Source organism: Gambusia affinis, linkage group LG08, assembly GCF_019740435.1.
Source record: "Gambusia affinis linkage group LG08, SWU_Gaff_1.0, whole genome shotgun sequence".
Taxonomy (NCBI): domain Eukaryota; kingdom Metazoa; phylum Chordata; class Actinopteri; order Cyprinodontiformes; family Poeciliidae; genus Gambusia; species Gambusia affinis.
In genome coordinates this window covers 18642287-18659077 of record NC_057875.1, presented here as the reverse complement: position 1 = coordinate 18659077, position 16791 = coordinate 18642287, and the positions used below count along the sequence as shown (strand labels likewise).

Here is a 16791-nt window from a genome sequence, read left to right as displayed (position 1 = left end):
GTGCATTATACCAAGACCGACTTTGGGTACCTGCTTTAGGCTTGTCAAGTCTGAGTGAGAGCTGCAGAAGGTGGGCTCTCTCTTGTTGATATGGTGTATGTCGAAGTATACATTAAGGTTCCCCAGTAGATTTTATAGTATGTTGCCCCAGTCAATCTTGACTCATAGTTGCTAAAAACTTTACAAGACCGACTAATTTTAGTGACATAGTGGGTGTAAAATATTGAATAAAATGTTGTGCTACATTACTGGCTTTATTTTAACTCTTACATTTAACTTTATGACACACAAAATTATAAGAGGATCGTCCATATTGTCTCCAAGTGTATTCTGGGTAAAGCTTGTCACCAACATTATCATCAGTCACTTGACAAACTAGCTAGAGCGTTTTTACGGACTAAGTTAGCATGAGTTGAGCTCCATGGAGCGGCAAAGTGAAAAGGATGGAAGAAACAGAGCAAGGAAAAGCCAAAAACTGGACGCATATTTTGTTCCTCGTCTTGGAGATGAACCGGACTTTTTTGTTGCCAGCGATTCAGACCCGCCAAAACTGCCAGTCCAGCGAAGGAGCCGAACTAGGTACAGGTAGCAACTCTGACATTATTCACAAAGTGTGAGTTAGTTGTAGACTGATTGTAAATTGTATTAGCCCAGCCGCATAGCTTACATCCTCTTTTCTGTCTGTCGGTGGTACAGCGGTGATGTCACGGACAGAAGGGTGAGTTATGGTCGCTTTCGACAGTTTGGGTTGAGCGAGGTTTTGAGCCAAGACAGCAGTATGGCGTTTATAGTTAAGGTTTACATTGGAGCCGCCTGGAAGAGCATCTTCCAGATCGTCCAGTTTGTGTGAACGGCGGCGCGCGCGATTCGAGCCGATTCGAATTACAAAGATCCAGATGTGCACGAGGTGCTGCTACACGCTTCGCATGCGGCGCGTGTTTCTGCGCTGCTGCGTGCTCGGTTCTACGCGTCAACAATAAACCTAGCTTTCAGCAGTTGCTAGCTGCTCCAGACTGAGTTGAAATTAATAAAGTGTCAAAATGATCCGAACCCATCCGCGGTTCTGAACTGATTTGAATTTGTGTCGTTTCATCATTAGTGACCAGTAGCCTGATGTTTCTGTTGTTCTCTTGGTTTGTTGTACTTCATGTCAGATGAATTTCAGAATGACAAAGTCGCTCTCTGTGGTGGTGAAGCACGTAAGCTCCGCTGTTGCGGGCATGTCTATGTTGTAAAGTTATATGAACATGAGCTTTATAAAGGGCCCGGTCATTAGCCCCGACCCCCGGCCCGACTCTGACTTGTTCCGATGGGCTCAAACTGATATAGGAGACCTAAGGGCCAGAGTCCTGTAATTTTTAGATTTGTTCCTTGTCTCGTTAGCATGCAGTCGAGTTTTACAGCATGCTGCTGATGAGATAATATTGGAGCTAGGTGTGCTGAAGCAGAGAGCCATCTAAAAATTGTCCTCGAGGACAAGTTTGAACAAAACACATTTTATTTGTACTCCAGTATTAGATATTTGTTTCTAAATTAAGTGTTATAATCCATTGTTTGTTCAAAGGTGATATTATTCTATGCAGATGACGAAATCATCCTTTCCAGCAGTTCACAATCGATAGAATGATTAAACCTAGCGACAACATAATGTCATTTGTCAATTATTTAGCTAAAAACTGCCATCCTTTATAGATTGTTTAACCCCTAAAAGTAAGATTATGTGTAATGTGTTTACAAGAATAGCAAGTGAAAACAATGTGTAAACTGGTATTATTTTAGAGCAGAGAGAAAACAGAACCACCCTTGCTAACAAAGAAGCTCTTCTGTGCAAACTGTGAGATTTTTCAAATCACAACTTCACTTTAAATTTTAAAATGTTGAAAAATTGTGTATGCCATAAAAACAATACACTGCATAAACCCATGTCTGAGGTAAAATGTTAATTGTTAAGCCTCTGCATGTCAACCTATGATTTTTCTCCTTATTTATTTCAATTTAAGAGGCATTTAGGATATGAAATTTTCCGCAGGCACGTTTTACAACAGCTGTGGCTGACTCAGGAGTCACTCCTTTCCTGTTTCTTTAATGCAAAAGATATTATTTCCACGTACACTAAAACATGTGGTAGTTGTACTTCACAAAAATACAAAATAATCACTTCTTCTTTCATCAAAGAGGGATAGCTGGCTCCAACAACAAATGTATTTTCTATACATAATGTTTTTTGATGTAAATGTTGTTCAACCAGATGAGATTTTCAATTTTGATTCTTCTGCTATTTCACATTACTTTAAGGCCCAATATTTTTGCATTACATCTTGATTTTATTATGGAGTTACAATTTCAGAGATTTAGCTTTCATAAATTGATATGATGTGAAAAACCTGAATGGAAATGACTGCAAAACCGTGACAGATGCATATGAAATTGCAAAACAACAAAAACTATGGAGTTTCACAACAAATGTTGTCGCCTAAGAACTGTTCCATTTCCCCTTTTTCCCCCATGATTCTTATTGTTTGACTTTTTATAACATTTCAACTCTAAAGTTGCCCTGTAAAAGAACATGTCAAACATATCATTCTTAATCCTTTCTTTCCCATTTCAAAACAAAATCCCTGAGGTTTTATAGATATTAATAAATCATTTTCTTCCGTTCACAGCAATGATGCATCAGTAACAAAAATTTTAAACGTCCATCTACAAATCCTTTGCAGTATCTTCCAATAAATTTCCACTTATGAGGTACTTTGTGTTGAACACAAAAATAATGAAACTGTAGAAAAAGTAATAACGACTTTTTTGTTATAGGATGGAATTTTTTTTAATGGTTTTTATTTATTAAAAATAGTTCAATGAGTCATTCTGTATATTGGTCAACATACTGAAGGCGATAAGCAACTTTATTGTTTATTGTAACAACTTGAAAGATGTGTGGAAAACAAAAAGTAGAGAAATAATAATACATTTTAAAAAAGGAAGACAAATGTCCTAATCTCAAGCAAAATAAAATAAAATGTAACTTGAGAAGATTTTGCATCATTGTGGATTTTCTAAGTGGATTTTGAGCAACAAGAGTTTTTCCCAGGAATAAAAGTTTCCACACTCACTGATTAGGCAATGCATTATCAGGCTTGAACAACTCTTCTTTTTGTAAAGTGCGTCCACCCAGAAGTAATGACCTTGCATATTGTCTCTGTGTGTTTCATCAACAGGTGGAACAAAGAAATCTTACTTTTCTGCAATCCCAACCGCAGAGAGGAAGTGAAAGCATGCAAATCCACCGACTCGCATACAAGAACATGTGGGAGTGTTCATGATAGAGTAGCTGGTGCTGCAGGGAGGCTGTTTTCACACACAGTTTGATTTGTTCTCTGATGCATCATGAAGCTGCTTGCCGTCCTTCCATTGTGGGCGCTGTTCACTGTCACCCAACAGGTAAGAAGGTTATTAATGGTATTTATTTCTAGATTTCAATTATTTGCCCATTTCTCTCTGCTTGTAACGTGTCGTTATTTCAGAAAGCACCGTCAGATGACTGTCTGTGTGAGCTGATAAGCTCAGAGAAACAATTTCCCTACGACAAGCTGAAAGCAGCCCAGGATGCAGCTTTAGGCTGCACAAACACCGTCACTCCAAAGAAGGTAGGCCAGTCTCCTCATTTTCGGATGGACTTGGACTTGCTGTGCGTTTGCATCCGTGCACTGCTTGATTACTTACTGCTCCGACAGAGCGCTGCCTTAGACAGCCTTCTGCTGGGCCTGAGTCGACGCCTGCCCCAGCTGGAGCAGGACGTAGCGATGCTGGAAAAGGAGGATGATGGACAGCTGTTTGGAGTCCTGAGTCTGCACGTCATCGAGAATGAACTCGCAGAGATCCAGCAGATGATTGATAATCTCAACAGAACCACCACGGAAAGCGACTACCTCAGTGAAAACGTAGCTCAGCAGGTAAATTCATTACCCTTCAGTAGTTTTAGTGCTTTGTCTTTAAATGAATCGCTACTCCGACACACATCTCATCAACGTCGCCACATTTGAAGAAATGTAAATATATTAACAGAGAATCCACAATTCCAAATCATTAATTGACATTCATTGGGTTTTTTTTTTTAGTTGGAGAATGTAAAGGAAGAGATGGAGGAGCTGGAAAAATTTGACACCATGCAGGTGGTGAAGAGACATCAAGCCAACCAGCGACTGAAGAGAGACCTTGACCAGTGCAGAAACAATGGAGTTATCCCCACTATCCAACCCACTCACCCAATTGGTGGTAAGTTCTAAAACCCTGAAAGCAACAGCTTATCACATACGTTCAGCAGAACCACAGGAAATTGTTGTTTGGATCATAAATAGGTAATTTAAATGAAGTTTCCTGCTGATGAAAATTGGGAATTGTTGAAACTGTGAAAATATACAGTATTGCTTGATATCTTCCTGGATGTTTGATTTCACATTCTCCTAGGCACCTGCCGTCTCGTCAACATCACCGGACCAAGGGTCCACACAGCTGGAGAGTATCCCGGTTCGTACAAGTATGGAGCCTGGGGTCGGGATCCCAAACCAGAGCCGGGGAAGGAGAGCTGGCATTGGAGGGTGATGTTGACGTCCAGCAACAGATACGCCCATTACGTCCGTCTCTACTCCAGCCTGAGCTCTCTCATTGTTGGGATCAGTGTTCCAGGTAAGAGCCTGAACCCCCGCAGGCTTGATTACATTTGTATTTCTCTGACTAAAAATAACTCAAACTGTCAAGTAAAAACTACCAATTTGTGTGGGATTATCTTCAGAAGAGAACTGATTGCTTGAATATTTCATGTGTAAGTTGACCGATTATAGAAAATGTCACTTAGGGAGTAATTTTTTTCAATCGCCTTTATGGTGTTAATTCAAACTGAGTGCTTTACGTCTTCTTTGTCCTTAGGAAATGTTCAGATCAGTCCGACTAACCCGACCACCAACACCATCCAGGGGCCGAATGTGGTTCTGTATGCAGGGGCCTTGTACTACAACTGCTACAACAAAGATGCAGTATGTCGATTCAACCTCACCTCCAAAGGTGTGACCTCCTTGGATTTACCCAAAGGAACCAGGTTGGTGCTTAACTTTTATTGAAGTTGTGAATGTAAGAACAAAATTCAGAAAATTACAACATACTCCGAACAATTCTAAGAGCTTCTATGAGCAGCTAATGAAACTGATGGCGACTGTTAAAATCTCAGTATCAGTGATGACAGAGAAAAATTGAAGAAAAATCATTCATCCATCTGGCTGGATGCAATACCACAGAAAATGACGTAGTGGGTATGCTGGGTTAATCAGATATTCTGTAGTGCTGCCAGAGAATGACACCATAAGCATAGACTGGCGCCACGTTTATTTGTGAGGGTGAAATAAATATCAGTTCTTCTTCATGCGGTGAAGAGAGAGTGATGGAGCTTTGCCGTCATTGTTTAAAAGCGGAAGCGATGTGTGCAGCCACACAAAAACACAAAACCAGCATTCTGACATTTATCCACACTGAAACCTGGCCTCAAAAAAACTATTATTTCTGGGCTCCCAAGATGCCGATTCACTATTGATGCACAGAAAACTTTTGCAGACACACGTAAAATCCTCTCTTTGTGGATGGGACCTGAAAGCCACAGCAGAATTTCAGTAATTTTATGTAATATACTATGTTAATGAGAGCGAGTGAAAGACAATTAAGGCTAGATATAACTAAATACCCTTCAGGAAAAAATGCTGCACCTGATCAAACTCTGACTTTAAGCTATAACAGGCATAATCTCAAATATTTTTCATCATTATTTATAAATGTTTTCCACTTGTTGCATTCAGTTTTGTGAAGGACAAACAACTGTCCAAAACTATAACGCTGCTCTGTAATCACCTCTGCTTGTGTACCAGGTACAACTCAAAGGGGGATTTCTGCCACCTTGAAGAGTGCTACCCGTTCACGGACCTGGACCTGGCCACAGACGAGTCGGGCGTCTGGGTGGTCTACACCACCACCCAGGACCACGGGAACCTGGTTCTATCGAAGGTGGAGGAGAGTGAGCCGCCGAAGCTCAGCAGAACCTGGCGGACTTCAGTCTACAAGCGAAGCGTGACCAACACCTTCATGGCCTGTGGCGTCCTCTATGCAACACGTTTTGTCAGCAAAAACACAGAGGAGATCTTTTATTCTTTTGACACGACGACAGGGAAGGAGAATTTCAAAGTTGGCATCTTCATAAATAAGGTGTCTTCTGACATTCTGTCCTTAAACTACAGTCCAGTGGACCAGATGTTGCATGTGTACAGTAACGCCCAAATGCTCTCTTACAAGGTTTTGTTCGAAATGAGGTAAAAGCAACAGTGATGCTGAATAAGTACCAGAAAGTGCTGCTCTAATTTGAAAATTCATCTTTATGTCTTAAAAAATGTTTTCTTTTTAAAAGTGACCTTCCTTCTGCTTTCCAGTTTCATCAACTAATGTCATCTCCTTAATGTCTGACTTATTTGAAATGAAAACAGAATATTTCTTGTCATAGCCTGTAATCAACATTTAGTCAAAATTATCACACTTTATATTATTAGACATGGAGCTAGATCTGGGATTCCAGGACCATTTTCTGTCCTCAAGATGATTTGTACAGTTAATTGATGCAGGTTGACAAAGTGTCCAAATAATTTTCACTCTTGAAATCCTTCTCAAGAAAAGAAATATCAGATTGAAAGGGTCTGAATTTTGCATTTTTATTTTTTTGAAAACCATCTCCCATCTTCTTTAATCTTGAGCTTTGCCCAACTTTGTACTGATCTATCACATAAAATCCCAATGAACTCTAATAAAATATTTGGTAGAATCTTGTGAAAATGCTTAAAGGATCAACAAATGGACCTGGGTTAGATGTTTTCTAGGTGGCGCTGCTGGATGTGAGTGAGCTCTATAACAGCTGGTAGTTGTAGTTCTTCAAGCTTTACCTAAAAACAAATGAAGAAAAACAATGTGACAACTTCTGAAATTCTGACACTTAGGCTTTATTTCTTGTTACTTGACCAGTACATGGACAGAGACAGCTAAGTTTGTATTTATATAGTATATATATTATATTTAAATTTTACATTACACATCTGAATGACAACGAAGCAGGTAAGAGTCTTTCTACTGTTGTGAATAGAAACAAGCTAACAGGGAAGACTCCCACAATATGAAACAAACAAAAAAAAAAGACCTTATTGCTTCATACAAATCAATATTAATGGCAGTAAGTAGAAGCATAAGAGTAGTAGTAACACGTTTATCAAGATCATTATACCAAGATGAGGTTACACCCTACAGGTAACTATAAAAATGCAGGGGAGAGAAACAGAAATGTGTTTTCTCACGTTACAGTAGTGTTAGTGTTTGGTAATGGTAACCTGCTCTAGAAATAAAAAGTATCTACACGAGCGAGGAGGTCTAAACAAACCGATCCAGTGAGTAGCTGACAGGGAGCCATGGACTTTTCTGTTGAAAGACCTTCAAAGAAGAAGGCGGAGGAAGGATCTGCTGTTTTCATGTTCAGGGTTAAATGTTAAGAGATGTGGGGGCACAGAGAAGAAGTGCAAACCGTGGTGAGATCGAGGTGTAGGATGACAATACCGTACAGCACTTCAAAAAAGGGACAAGATACATTCAGGAGCCCCCCAGGCAGTGTGGGTCGAAGTTGTGTGGGAGGAAACCAGAGTGTAAGAAGGCAGAAAATAGCTTTTGTGAAGAGAAGAAACACTGAAAGATGACTGAACACGAACTTCGCTACATGCAGTCTCGATGGTTTAAAAATTCACTTGCAGGGTGATCAGATCTCGTAATCCGCTTTCAGCTTATGTTACATTTTTGATATATCGACAACAGTTAATCTCTCATGCGTCAACAGATTCACATTCTTTTCCGTTAACATTCATTCAACTATTTTTCAGGGCAGCATCTCTCTCTGCTTTAGCCACCACTCTCTGCACGCTCCCTATCGCCCCCTGGTGCTCCAAAACAGTTACTACAACACTCTTGAAAAGTGACTTCAGCTGATAGCCCTTTAGGGTGCGGCTGGGCTGGCCTGTGAGAGCCGGGGCACCTTGTGATTTTTTTTTTTTTTTTTTAGGGAAGGGGGGTATTTTTTTATTTTTAAGATGGCTGGGGGTTGCCCTACATTCCGAGCTTGGAGCCCAAATGGCGCCAAAAAAGCCCCGCCTCTGGCAGGCCGCCTCAAGGGAACGCACACCTCAGTATTTGGAAGCTACGCCCCTTCCTAAAGGGGACGGAAATGCTTTGTTTCATTTAAAAAAGAAAAACAAAACAAACGGAAATCAGTCACAAATGAAGTGAGAGTATATGGATACTGGACGTTAATGCAGCTAAATAAAAACCCAGGGAGCACCATGTTTAGTCTCAGTAAAGATGGCCAGAGTTCACAGAGGACAGCACGTGCCTTAGTCACAAACTACTCTTGCTGTAAGACTAAAAGCGCTAAACTAGTGAGATTATGAGTAAGCATCAAATCACTCACTGGCCATGGAGCGATGAGTTTGTGTACATTTTGTGTTTTTCTTTGGCACAGTCTCATCACAAAACCCAGCCCACACAGCTCTCCTTTCAGCAAATGGGCGAAAAAAATGTGCGCTTGTGTGTCGAAAGTGGAAAGTGTGAGGGTGTAGCTTTGGTATGTATATCCATGCAACAGGGCTGGGCGCTGTAAGGGAAATTCTCGGGTGCCTTGACTCCCCAAACCTGTTCTGGTTTGGCTTCTGGTCAGAGTGTGATTGTCACGTCGGAGACCGCAAACAGCTGGCTACTGCCAGAACTGCGTTGGTGCAGAAGAGCCTCAGATCCACGATGGGTGTCGCATTTATGACTCTAAACATCCATCTAATCAGCCTGACGAAAACGTTGCTATTTTTACGTACTACTCAAATAGGAATGCACCAAGATTTACATACACATGCAAATGTGTGTTTAACATTTCTAAGCTATCATTTTGTTGTGGATTGTCTTTAACGTGAAGTGACCTACACACACCTTAAAGCTGCACGCAGTAAATCCCACTAATACAGAACGTTTCAGCAAAAGCAGTCATGGTCACCAGCCCGGCCTGACAAATGCAAGAAAGAAGATTTCCCTAAGTGATTTCGCTAAGAGAGTAGAGAAGCAGGCTCTTCCTTGTTTTCTTTCATTCTAACAACTATAAAACACAAAAGAGAAGAAATGTGGTCCAGCTTTTTGATAGAGGTAGTAGTTTTAAATCAAACAAACAAAAACAAGATTATCCTACATCTATGCATTAAACCACTTGCTCCTAGTCATTATATGATTTTTATAAAACTGGTTACCTAAAGAAAAAGTGCGTCAAAGTGGGCCAATGTGCTTTGGCTGACGCATTTATACAACAAAAATAATGTGAATTTGTAATTTTGATGCGTTTATCAAACAGGTGGAAAGAAAACTTTTTTTAACAAATCATCGTCTTCCAAGATAAATCTAATCTCTGGTTGACTGACTGATGCAACTTTCCTTTCAAAAAGGTAGAGAAGTAGTTTGAAAGATCTGAAAACTATTCCCTACAGTCATAGGGAATATAAAAATATTCTACTCATTTTAAAGAACTAACAATATTCTTTTAAACAACTACACTTTCTCAAATCTGAGGTATTTCATCCTAGGATGAACAAATAATGCAGACATGATGATGAAACATCATTTCATCCTGTTTTGGTTCAGTATGACCACTAATCTAAAATAAAATCTATAAACTTTTACAGATGAGTTCAACTCTAAACAAACAGCTTAAACAATAAAAATATTTTTCATGCATAAAAATTTCATATAAGAAAATGTAGTTTCAACCGTCACCATAGTGCAGAGATAAACATTGCAACACAGAACTGCAACCATCCTAGAAATGATCGTAATGTTTTTACTTTTCCTGTAACTTGAAAAATGCACATCTTTCAGAAACTGCATGCCTGATTTGAAGCCACGCAGCTCCAGATTGTCATCTTGCATAAAAATCCCCCTTACTCCAAACACTTCAGCTCTGCATCTATTTAAACTGATGGGAGTTTAATTTCCAGGATCAGAGTGGAGAAAAGTTGCTTCCACTTTATTTTCAATGAAAGCGTAAATCTACAGAGCCAGGCTGGGGAAGATGACAACATCTAATTGTCCTGTCTTGATAAATAAACTCAGACCAAGTGCAGCTTTGCTTCACTGTGCTCTGTTCTAATTGGGCTCTAAAATAAGCTAACACATCATGTCTAACACATCATGCTACGATAAGACCACGTGATGAAACCTGCCCGACTCTGGACGCACCTTTTTTTAGTTCTCACCGGCCCTCTTATGGCAGGAGATCAGCTTCCTCATAAGCATTTCACAGAGAGATGCTGCCAATTTCTCACAAATAACATGAACTACTTTCCAAAATCCACATGCACTTATCTATTTTCATTTATTTACCTTTGTGGCACCCCCAAAAAGTTCTACTTTCCTTCTCATTTTTTGCCTTCAAAACAAACAGGAGCTTTTAAATTACATATCGGTGTGTGGGTAACCAGTAGTTTGTGTGTGTCTTTTCTTGGGAGTGGGGGGCAGGAAGGGAATTAGAGGGGTGCAGGCAAATTAAATGAGGAACATTTAGCAAACACAAGAATGACACTTCGAGAGCAAAACCAGCAGTTTAAATCTTTAAGTGTGGGGTGAAAGGGGTTTGGGGTGGATAGTCAAAGGTCTGCCAGATGTGTTAGAAGCAGTACAGATGGTATTTTACAGTGACAAGGGGAAGAAGATTGCAGACAAAGATGAAGACAGCGAGAGAGAGAGAAAGCCGCCAGCTGACACTCATCAAGCCTTATTTTTGATCCTCTTCTTCCCTCTCCACCCGCCTCTACCCCTCTTCCTCCCTTTTCTCTGTGGCTCCTCAGCAGGAGACCTCCATAGTCTGGGAGACAGCGCCGACACCCTCGCCGCTGTCGGAGTTGGTGCAGGCGCGGGAGCGGGACCCCTCCACGGAGCCGGCGCTGGTCAGGGAGGCTGTCCTGGAGCGGGCCAGGCGGGTCATGCTGGCAGAGGGCACTGAGAGGAGGAAGAGGAGAAGAAGAGGCAGTTAGATTTTTGGAAAGAGCCCCCACACCTCCAAAAAAACAAACAAACAAAAAAAACAACGTAATGAGATAATGTCAGGGAGAGGAAGGGAGGACATGCTAATGCGAATAACTGAAGATTATACCTCATTTTCAGCTGACTGGCTTGTAAAGCAGCCATTAAAAAAATTGGGCTGGTAAAAAAGCTGCTAATGTGTCGCAGAGAGACACATTGTTGGCACCATGCATATATTCTCAGGTTACGATACACACACATCATTGGAAATAATCAGAAGAGCTATATCCATCCATCCATCCATCCATCCATCCATCCATCCATCCATCCATCCATCCATCCATCCATCCATCCATCCATCCATCCATCCATCCATCCATCCATCCATTTTCTAACACCCTTGTCCCTAGTGGGGTCGGGAGGGTTGCTGGTGTCTATCTCCAGCTAACGTTCCGGGCGAGAGGTGGGGTCACCAGGACAGGCTGCCAATCTGTCGCAGAGAAGAGCTATATTTTAAATAAATTTATTCAGTTTATCTATTTTATTAAGTAAATCCCATGGCTTTCTGAAATCATTTGATTCATCTGTACGAAAAGGTCTGAAATGTCGAAGTTCCCACCAAAGGTCAGTAGAGGTCAGTAATGTTAAAGTAATAACTGATTGATTTATCAATTTATTATTTGTTTATAGTTAAAGTGTTTCACCACACATCTCAACAGTATTTGGACAAATCTTGCTAAAGAAGTAAATAAAAATTGTCCCACTGTTTTGCTTTCCATCACATGCAAAACACAGGAATAATGGGCATGCAAAAATAAGCTGCAATGTACAACACATTGCCTTTGTTTAATCTGAAGCCTTCACCAGTTATGTGTGGACCCTCTAAACACAATGTATTTTTTAATAGTGCACAGAAAACAAAGAGAACCCGTGTTAGTCCACGGTGTTAGGGATCACAGCCGCTTGCTCATGATAAAATCCGTGCTGTTGTGAAATCAGGCCGTTATGAAGCCCTGATCTCCCAAAAAACTTGTTTCAGCAAAGCTGAAATGGTGTAAGAAAGCAAAACAAACTACAGTGTTTTCTCAGTTACGCCTGTTTTCTCAAGAGGGGAGGGTAAAAAGCAGCTTGTGAAAGAACACCGAAAAGATTTGACCAAAGTCACGTGGCTTGGAGGCAGTTCTGCCACATTTGAGGGAAAGATATGTAAACTACTGAATTAAAGTAAAGTAAAATAAAATTTCCATGAATTCCTTCTCATTCTCCTGGCATTTACACACAGGACATAATTTTGGTATTTTTTCAGATAGAGAAAAATTGTAGTCAAATTTCTTGTGAAATTATTGAAAAGAAGGCTATGTATCTTTTTATACAGTGTATGAAAACATCTGGTTTTCAGCATATATGCAAAAATATCCACCTGGATGTCTCGACTCCCAGTGGGACCCGTTTTTGCACATGCTTTAAGTTTCATTTGAAGACATTCTGTTTGTTGTGACTTTAATTTGAATGCTTTTGCTCAAAGCTAGCATAACGCCATGCAAAGAGCATAGTCGGGGATGCGATGGAGTAGGAATGGGGGAACGGGGAGTGAGGACAGAGTATTTTTCCACTGAAGGAAAAATTTGGTCTGATTAAAGAGAAATAAATAAAAAAGTGAAACAGATAATCACAGCCCAAAAAATATTATAATATTCATAACCCAAGAGATGAACCAAAAAAAAAAATAAAAAATGGAAATAAATTTGAAAATGCCATTGAAGAGGGCAGCAGTAAGAGGTCAGAGCTAAATGGGAAGGAGGAAGTACCTGGCCCTCCACTTAACCTCCGATCCTTCACATTAGCAACTGAAAGAACGGGGCAAGGAAGACAGAGGGTAAGATTAACAATTCATCTCCCTCTGCATTAAAACATTTTCTTCATATGTATGCTATAAATGTTTCTTCATGTTACTTTTACTAATCTTAGTGCAAGTCAAGGATACTCACTGTAGCCCATTCCCTGCAGGAAATACTTGAAGGCTTCAGTCAGCTTCCCCGGCTGGAAGAAAGTTCATCGGTTCTTAATTCAGTCACACTGTAAATGCCGTCGCCATTGTTTGTCTGGATGTTTATTTTTGCTTGGAAGGAAGTCTTGTAGGTGTTTGTGATGTTACCTGTGTGAGCTGTGGCAGTCCACCAGAGTCAGCCATCTGCCACGGGAAGAAATCAAACATCAGGGCTCAGGCTGAAACATCTCAGCCGCAGTTGTTGTTTGCGTCAGGTTAGCAACAGCAGCATGCATCAGTTTACCCCATTGGTGAATTTTAAAAGGAGCACCCAAAGGCAGTATTTTAGACCCCATCTTGTTTTTTTTTTTTTATCCTTTTGCAGTTAAAATGTGCCTTTATGCAGATGACAAAGTACTTTATTCATTTGCCTCGACTTAAAGCTGAACGGTTGATAAGCTTCATTCTGCCTTACAATTGGGTCTTTATGTTAATAAAACCAAATTAAGTAAAATAAAGACAAAAAGTTACCTTTAGGAAGGTGGTGTTGGTTGGATCCAGCTTGGAGTTGCACTCAACCTTGAAGACAAAATAAAACATTACATTGTTTGATCATACATCAGTTTTACTTAGTGTTAGCATTTTTACAGCAGCGTAGTGGTCATTAACGCAGTTCCAGTACAGGAGATATTTTTGTGAATATTTAGAATTTATAACTCAGTCAGATCGACTGAGTTTTATGTTCTTGCATTTTTTTTTCATTTTCATTATATACAACTCTAAAATCCATAAACCTTGCTCAGAATTAGCGGTGAAACACACTTCCAAGTGGACTGTGTGTCTGTAACCCAGATGGTGCAGTGTGCTGCAGAGATGAGTCAGTCTGGCTGGCAGAGGCTCGGCTGAAGTGTTCACACACATAAATTAGACAGATGTGCACTAATTCACGTAACACAACGCTGCCAGACACAAAGTGAACATCACGCACATGGCAGCTCTTTTCACTCTGGTGCATTTAATCTTGGATGCTAATTGATCAAATGATGTGGGTTACTGCCGAAGACAACAAAATGCAGGTCAGGCCACAAGGACAGGAATAGAAAACGTGCCAAAATGTCAAACATAGAAAAATTCATTCATATCTCAATGTAAGGAGGTCACTTCTGCAGCTCCTGCCTCGTAAAATGAGAAAACATTAAACATTAAACTCGACCATCATCTGTCAGAGCCAACAAAGCAACGTCTGTTTACGTCCTTCCTCTTCCTCACACTCTGCATCTTCTTCCTCGATCTACTTTTCTTTTCTATAGGATGTTTCATAACAACATCCCTCCCTGCTGCTTCCATCGGAGAGAGGAGAATCTGGGCACGCTGCAGATTAACTGGTGCAGAAGGGCATGCATATCTGGGTCACTTCAAACTAGGGAACCCCAGAGACACCTGTCCCTTTGAGAATACACACACACACACACACACACACACACACACACACACACACACACACACACACACCCGCATGCACACGCATATCTGCACACCAATAGGATCGCATATATGCATCATCCTCATAAAGACACACAGACGGGCAGCATTCCTGCAGGGGCAGCGGGGTTGTGGAGTAAGAGGACCAGGTTTCTGCTGGCTGACCTGTTTCTGTTTACCTGAATTAACGAGCCAAGAACAAAACGCTGAACGGAGCAGGACAGAGCAGGGAGGGGAGGGTGGTCTGCTGACCGGAGCTCGAATTAGATTGTTTATTTACTCTGACTCATGTTGACAGGCTCTGCTAAATAAGGAAGGCTGCTGACAGAAGAGCTCAATTTTTACAAAACACTGATCTCCTGTATCAGACTTTTGAAATGTTTAGTTTGGGGGTGCCCAAAGTGTGGCCTGGAGGCCATTCGTGGCCCACAGAGGGATTCTGTGGGGTCAGCAACAAAATGGCATCATTTTTACCATGACTGAGGAGATTACTTCAATTGGACACTTTACGCAAATCTTCAGGGAATTCTTTTTATTTATTTCATTTTTATGGAGTACAATACAAGTTTCTGATATCTAATGATATGTGTTATAACATTTACAAACCTTTGGGTAACCATTCAGAAAAACCGGCTAAATTATCACTAACAGCAGTTTAGCCGACATCCACATCTTGTTGGCACTGAACTAAAGGGCTGTTTCGCAGTTTTTTTGATGAGTCTGGGATGCGTTTAATTGCCTTCAGTCCAAAGACTAAAATAGGCCCACTTACTTTCTAATTTAGTCTAAAGTGCTACACTGAACACAGTTTAGAACTGTATCTTTTTATGAAAGCTTTCTTAATGCACAACATATGGACAAGTCAAACCTACACGGATAAAATTGTTTAGAAAACAGTTAGTTTGTTTTTTTTGTGAAAAGAAAAGAATAGATCTTCATTTTTGTCAAATATTTTAGTACATTTTTATCTAGTCACTTTTTCTTTTGCCCCAGATTGCATGAGGTCTCATCTTGTTATTATTAACTGGCTGTGTTGTTATACCTAAACATGAATTATGTTGTAGGACTCACCACTCCCTCTTCAGCAGGAGCGTTGTCTCCTACAACCAGCATCACTGGACACCTGCAGAAAACCCGCAAGCATATAGGATATTCTTTCAAATTCTCTTGGTTTTACTGAGCACTTTACTCTCAAAGAGTTTGCAACTTCTTTGAATAAAGAAACAAAACTTCTCTTTTTCTATATTCATGGAAAGTCAGGTTATAATCACTATGAATCAATAAGAACAACTATAACTATAAATGTTTACCACGTAAAACCAACAGAGGTACTTTGTAATCAGGTTTGGTCAAAATCATAACGCATGTATGAAGCTGTACAGTGAAAATAATTTCCTGAAAACTCACTTCAAGGTCTTGGCATTAATCGTTGTTCCACCACGGTTCATCTCCAGGTCCCTTCGACTGAAACAAAAGAGGAAAACCGTGCAAGTTTGAGCCTCTCTGTCCAGTAAAGGTTTTGCCTTTTAGACTGGTACAAGATTGGGTTTGCTCATTCACCTGTTGTACATGTTCCAGAAAAGCTGGAGGTTTTGGTGGTTGATGGAGTTGGTTATCTGTTGTCGGTAACTCTGAACCAGTTCTGTGTTGTTCACCATTTCGTCCTGCGCACACACAAAGCACGAATGACTCAGGGAAATTCCAATGTGGATCAAAAAGATTTATTTACTGTATTCTGTTTGGTTTTGTAACTCAATATTTATATTTCCCGATTCTAAAAAAATAAGAGAAATAGGAACGTGGTGAGAAAAAAAAAAAAAAAAAGCCCGATCTTACCTGGCTGAAAAGATGTGGCAGCACAGTGTCTGGGATGGTGCTGGTCAGACCTGACAGCTGAAGATGCAACAACGACACACGTTTCTATTACTGACAGCTGCTTAATACACAAATCCCACCTGACTTTAGGAAGACTTGAATTAGAAGTATGATCGAAAAGAGGCACCTTTGACGCAGCCCAGTCAATCCATCCTTTGCCGTTCGGGTCGATGTTGAGCAGAACCAAACCCTCCACCATGTCAGGGAACAACAGCTGAGTAAAGACGAATAAAGCACAACAACTACTTTAACGGGAAGAAAGCCACTTATTAACTAATTTAAGTGCAGCTCCTTACATTTACATCACTTTAGGTGTACATGTGAAATAACAG

At 40.4% G+C, this 16791-nt stretch overlaps 2 protein-coding genes across 13 annotated transcripts in view; one reads left to right on the top strand and one right to left on the bottom strand.

Moving 5' to 3' along the window:
- Nucleotides 1–42: 42 nt before the first annotated feature.
- Nucleotides 43–6731, top strand: LOC122835875 (olfactomedin-4-like). 2 transcript variants are annotated; one of them, XM_044125308.1, is made up of 8 exons: nt 43–70; nt 3216–3438; nt 3522–3644; nt 3732–3950; nt 4116–4272; nt 4465–4683; nt 4924–5092; nt 5910–6731. In XM_044125308.1, exons 2-8 carry the CDS (start codon nt 3385–3387, stop codon nt 6349–6351), a joined length of 1383 nt encoding a protein of 460 aa, XP_043981243.1. In that variant the 5' UTR covers nt 43–70; nt 3216–3384; the 3' UTR covers nt 6352–6731. The 2 variants fall into 2 exon arrangements, with proteins under 2 accessions (XP_043981243.1, XP_043981245.1); XM_044125310.1 differs by lacking the exon at nt 43–70 and adding an exon at nt 455–579.
- A 273-nt stretch (nt 6732–7004) lies between these two features.
- Nucleotides 7005–16791, bottom strand: part of ndrg4 (NDRG family member 4) — a 50239-nt gene continuing 40452 nt past the window's right edge. For 7 of the 11 annotated variants that reach the window (XM_044125311.1, XM_044125316.1, XM_044125313.1 and 4 more), the window contains 10 exons: nt 16587–16673; nt 16421–16477; nt 16145–16248; nt 15992–16048; nt 15656–15707; nt 13634–13681; nt 13271–13306; nt 13104–13155; nt 12924–12962; nt 7005–11091 (listed from right to left, as the gene is read on the bottom strand). In XM_044125311.1, coding sequence (XP_043981246.1) covers nt 10937–11091; nt 12924–12962; nt 13104–13155; nt 13271–13306; nt 13634–13681; nt 15656–15707; nt 15992–16048; nt 16145–16248; nt 16421–16477; nt 16587–16673 — 687 coding nt within the window. In that variant the 3' untranslated portion in view covers nt 7005–10936. The remainder of the gene's footprint in view (nt 11092–12923; nt 12963–13103; nt 13156–13270; nt 13307–13633; nt 13682–15655; nt 15708–15991; nt 16049–16144; nt 16249–16420; nt 16478–16586; nt 16674–16791) is intronic. The other 4 variants (XM_044125314.1, XM_044125315.1, XM_044125319.1 and 1 more) reach the window with 1 other exon arrangement.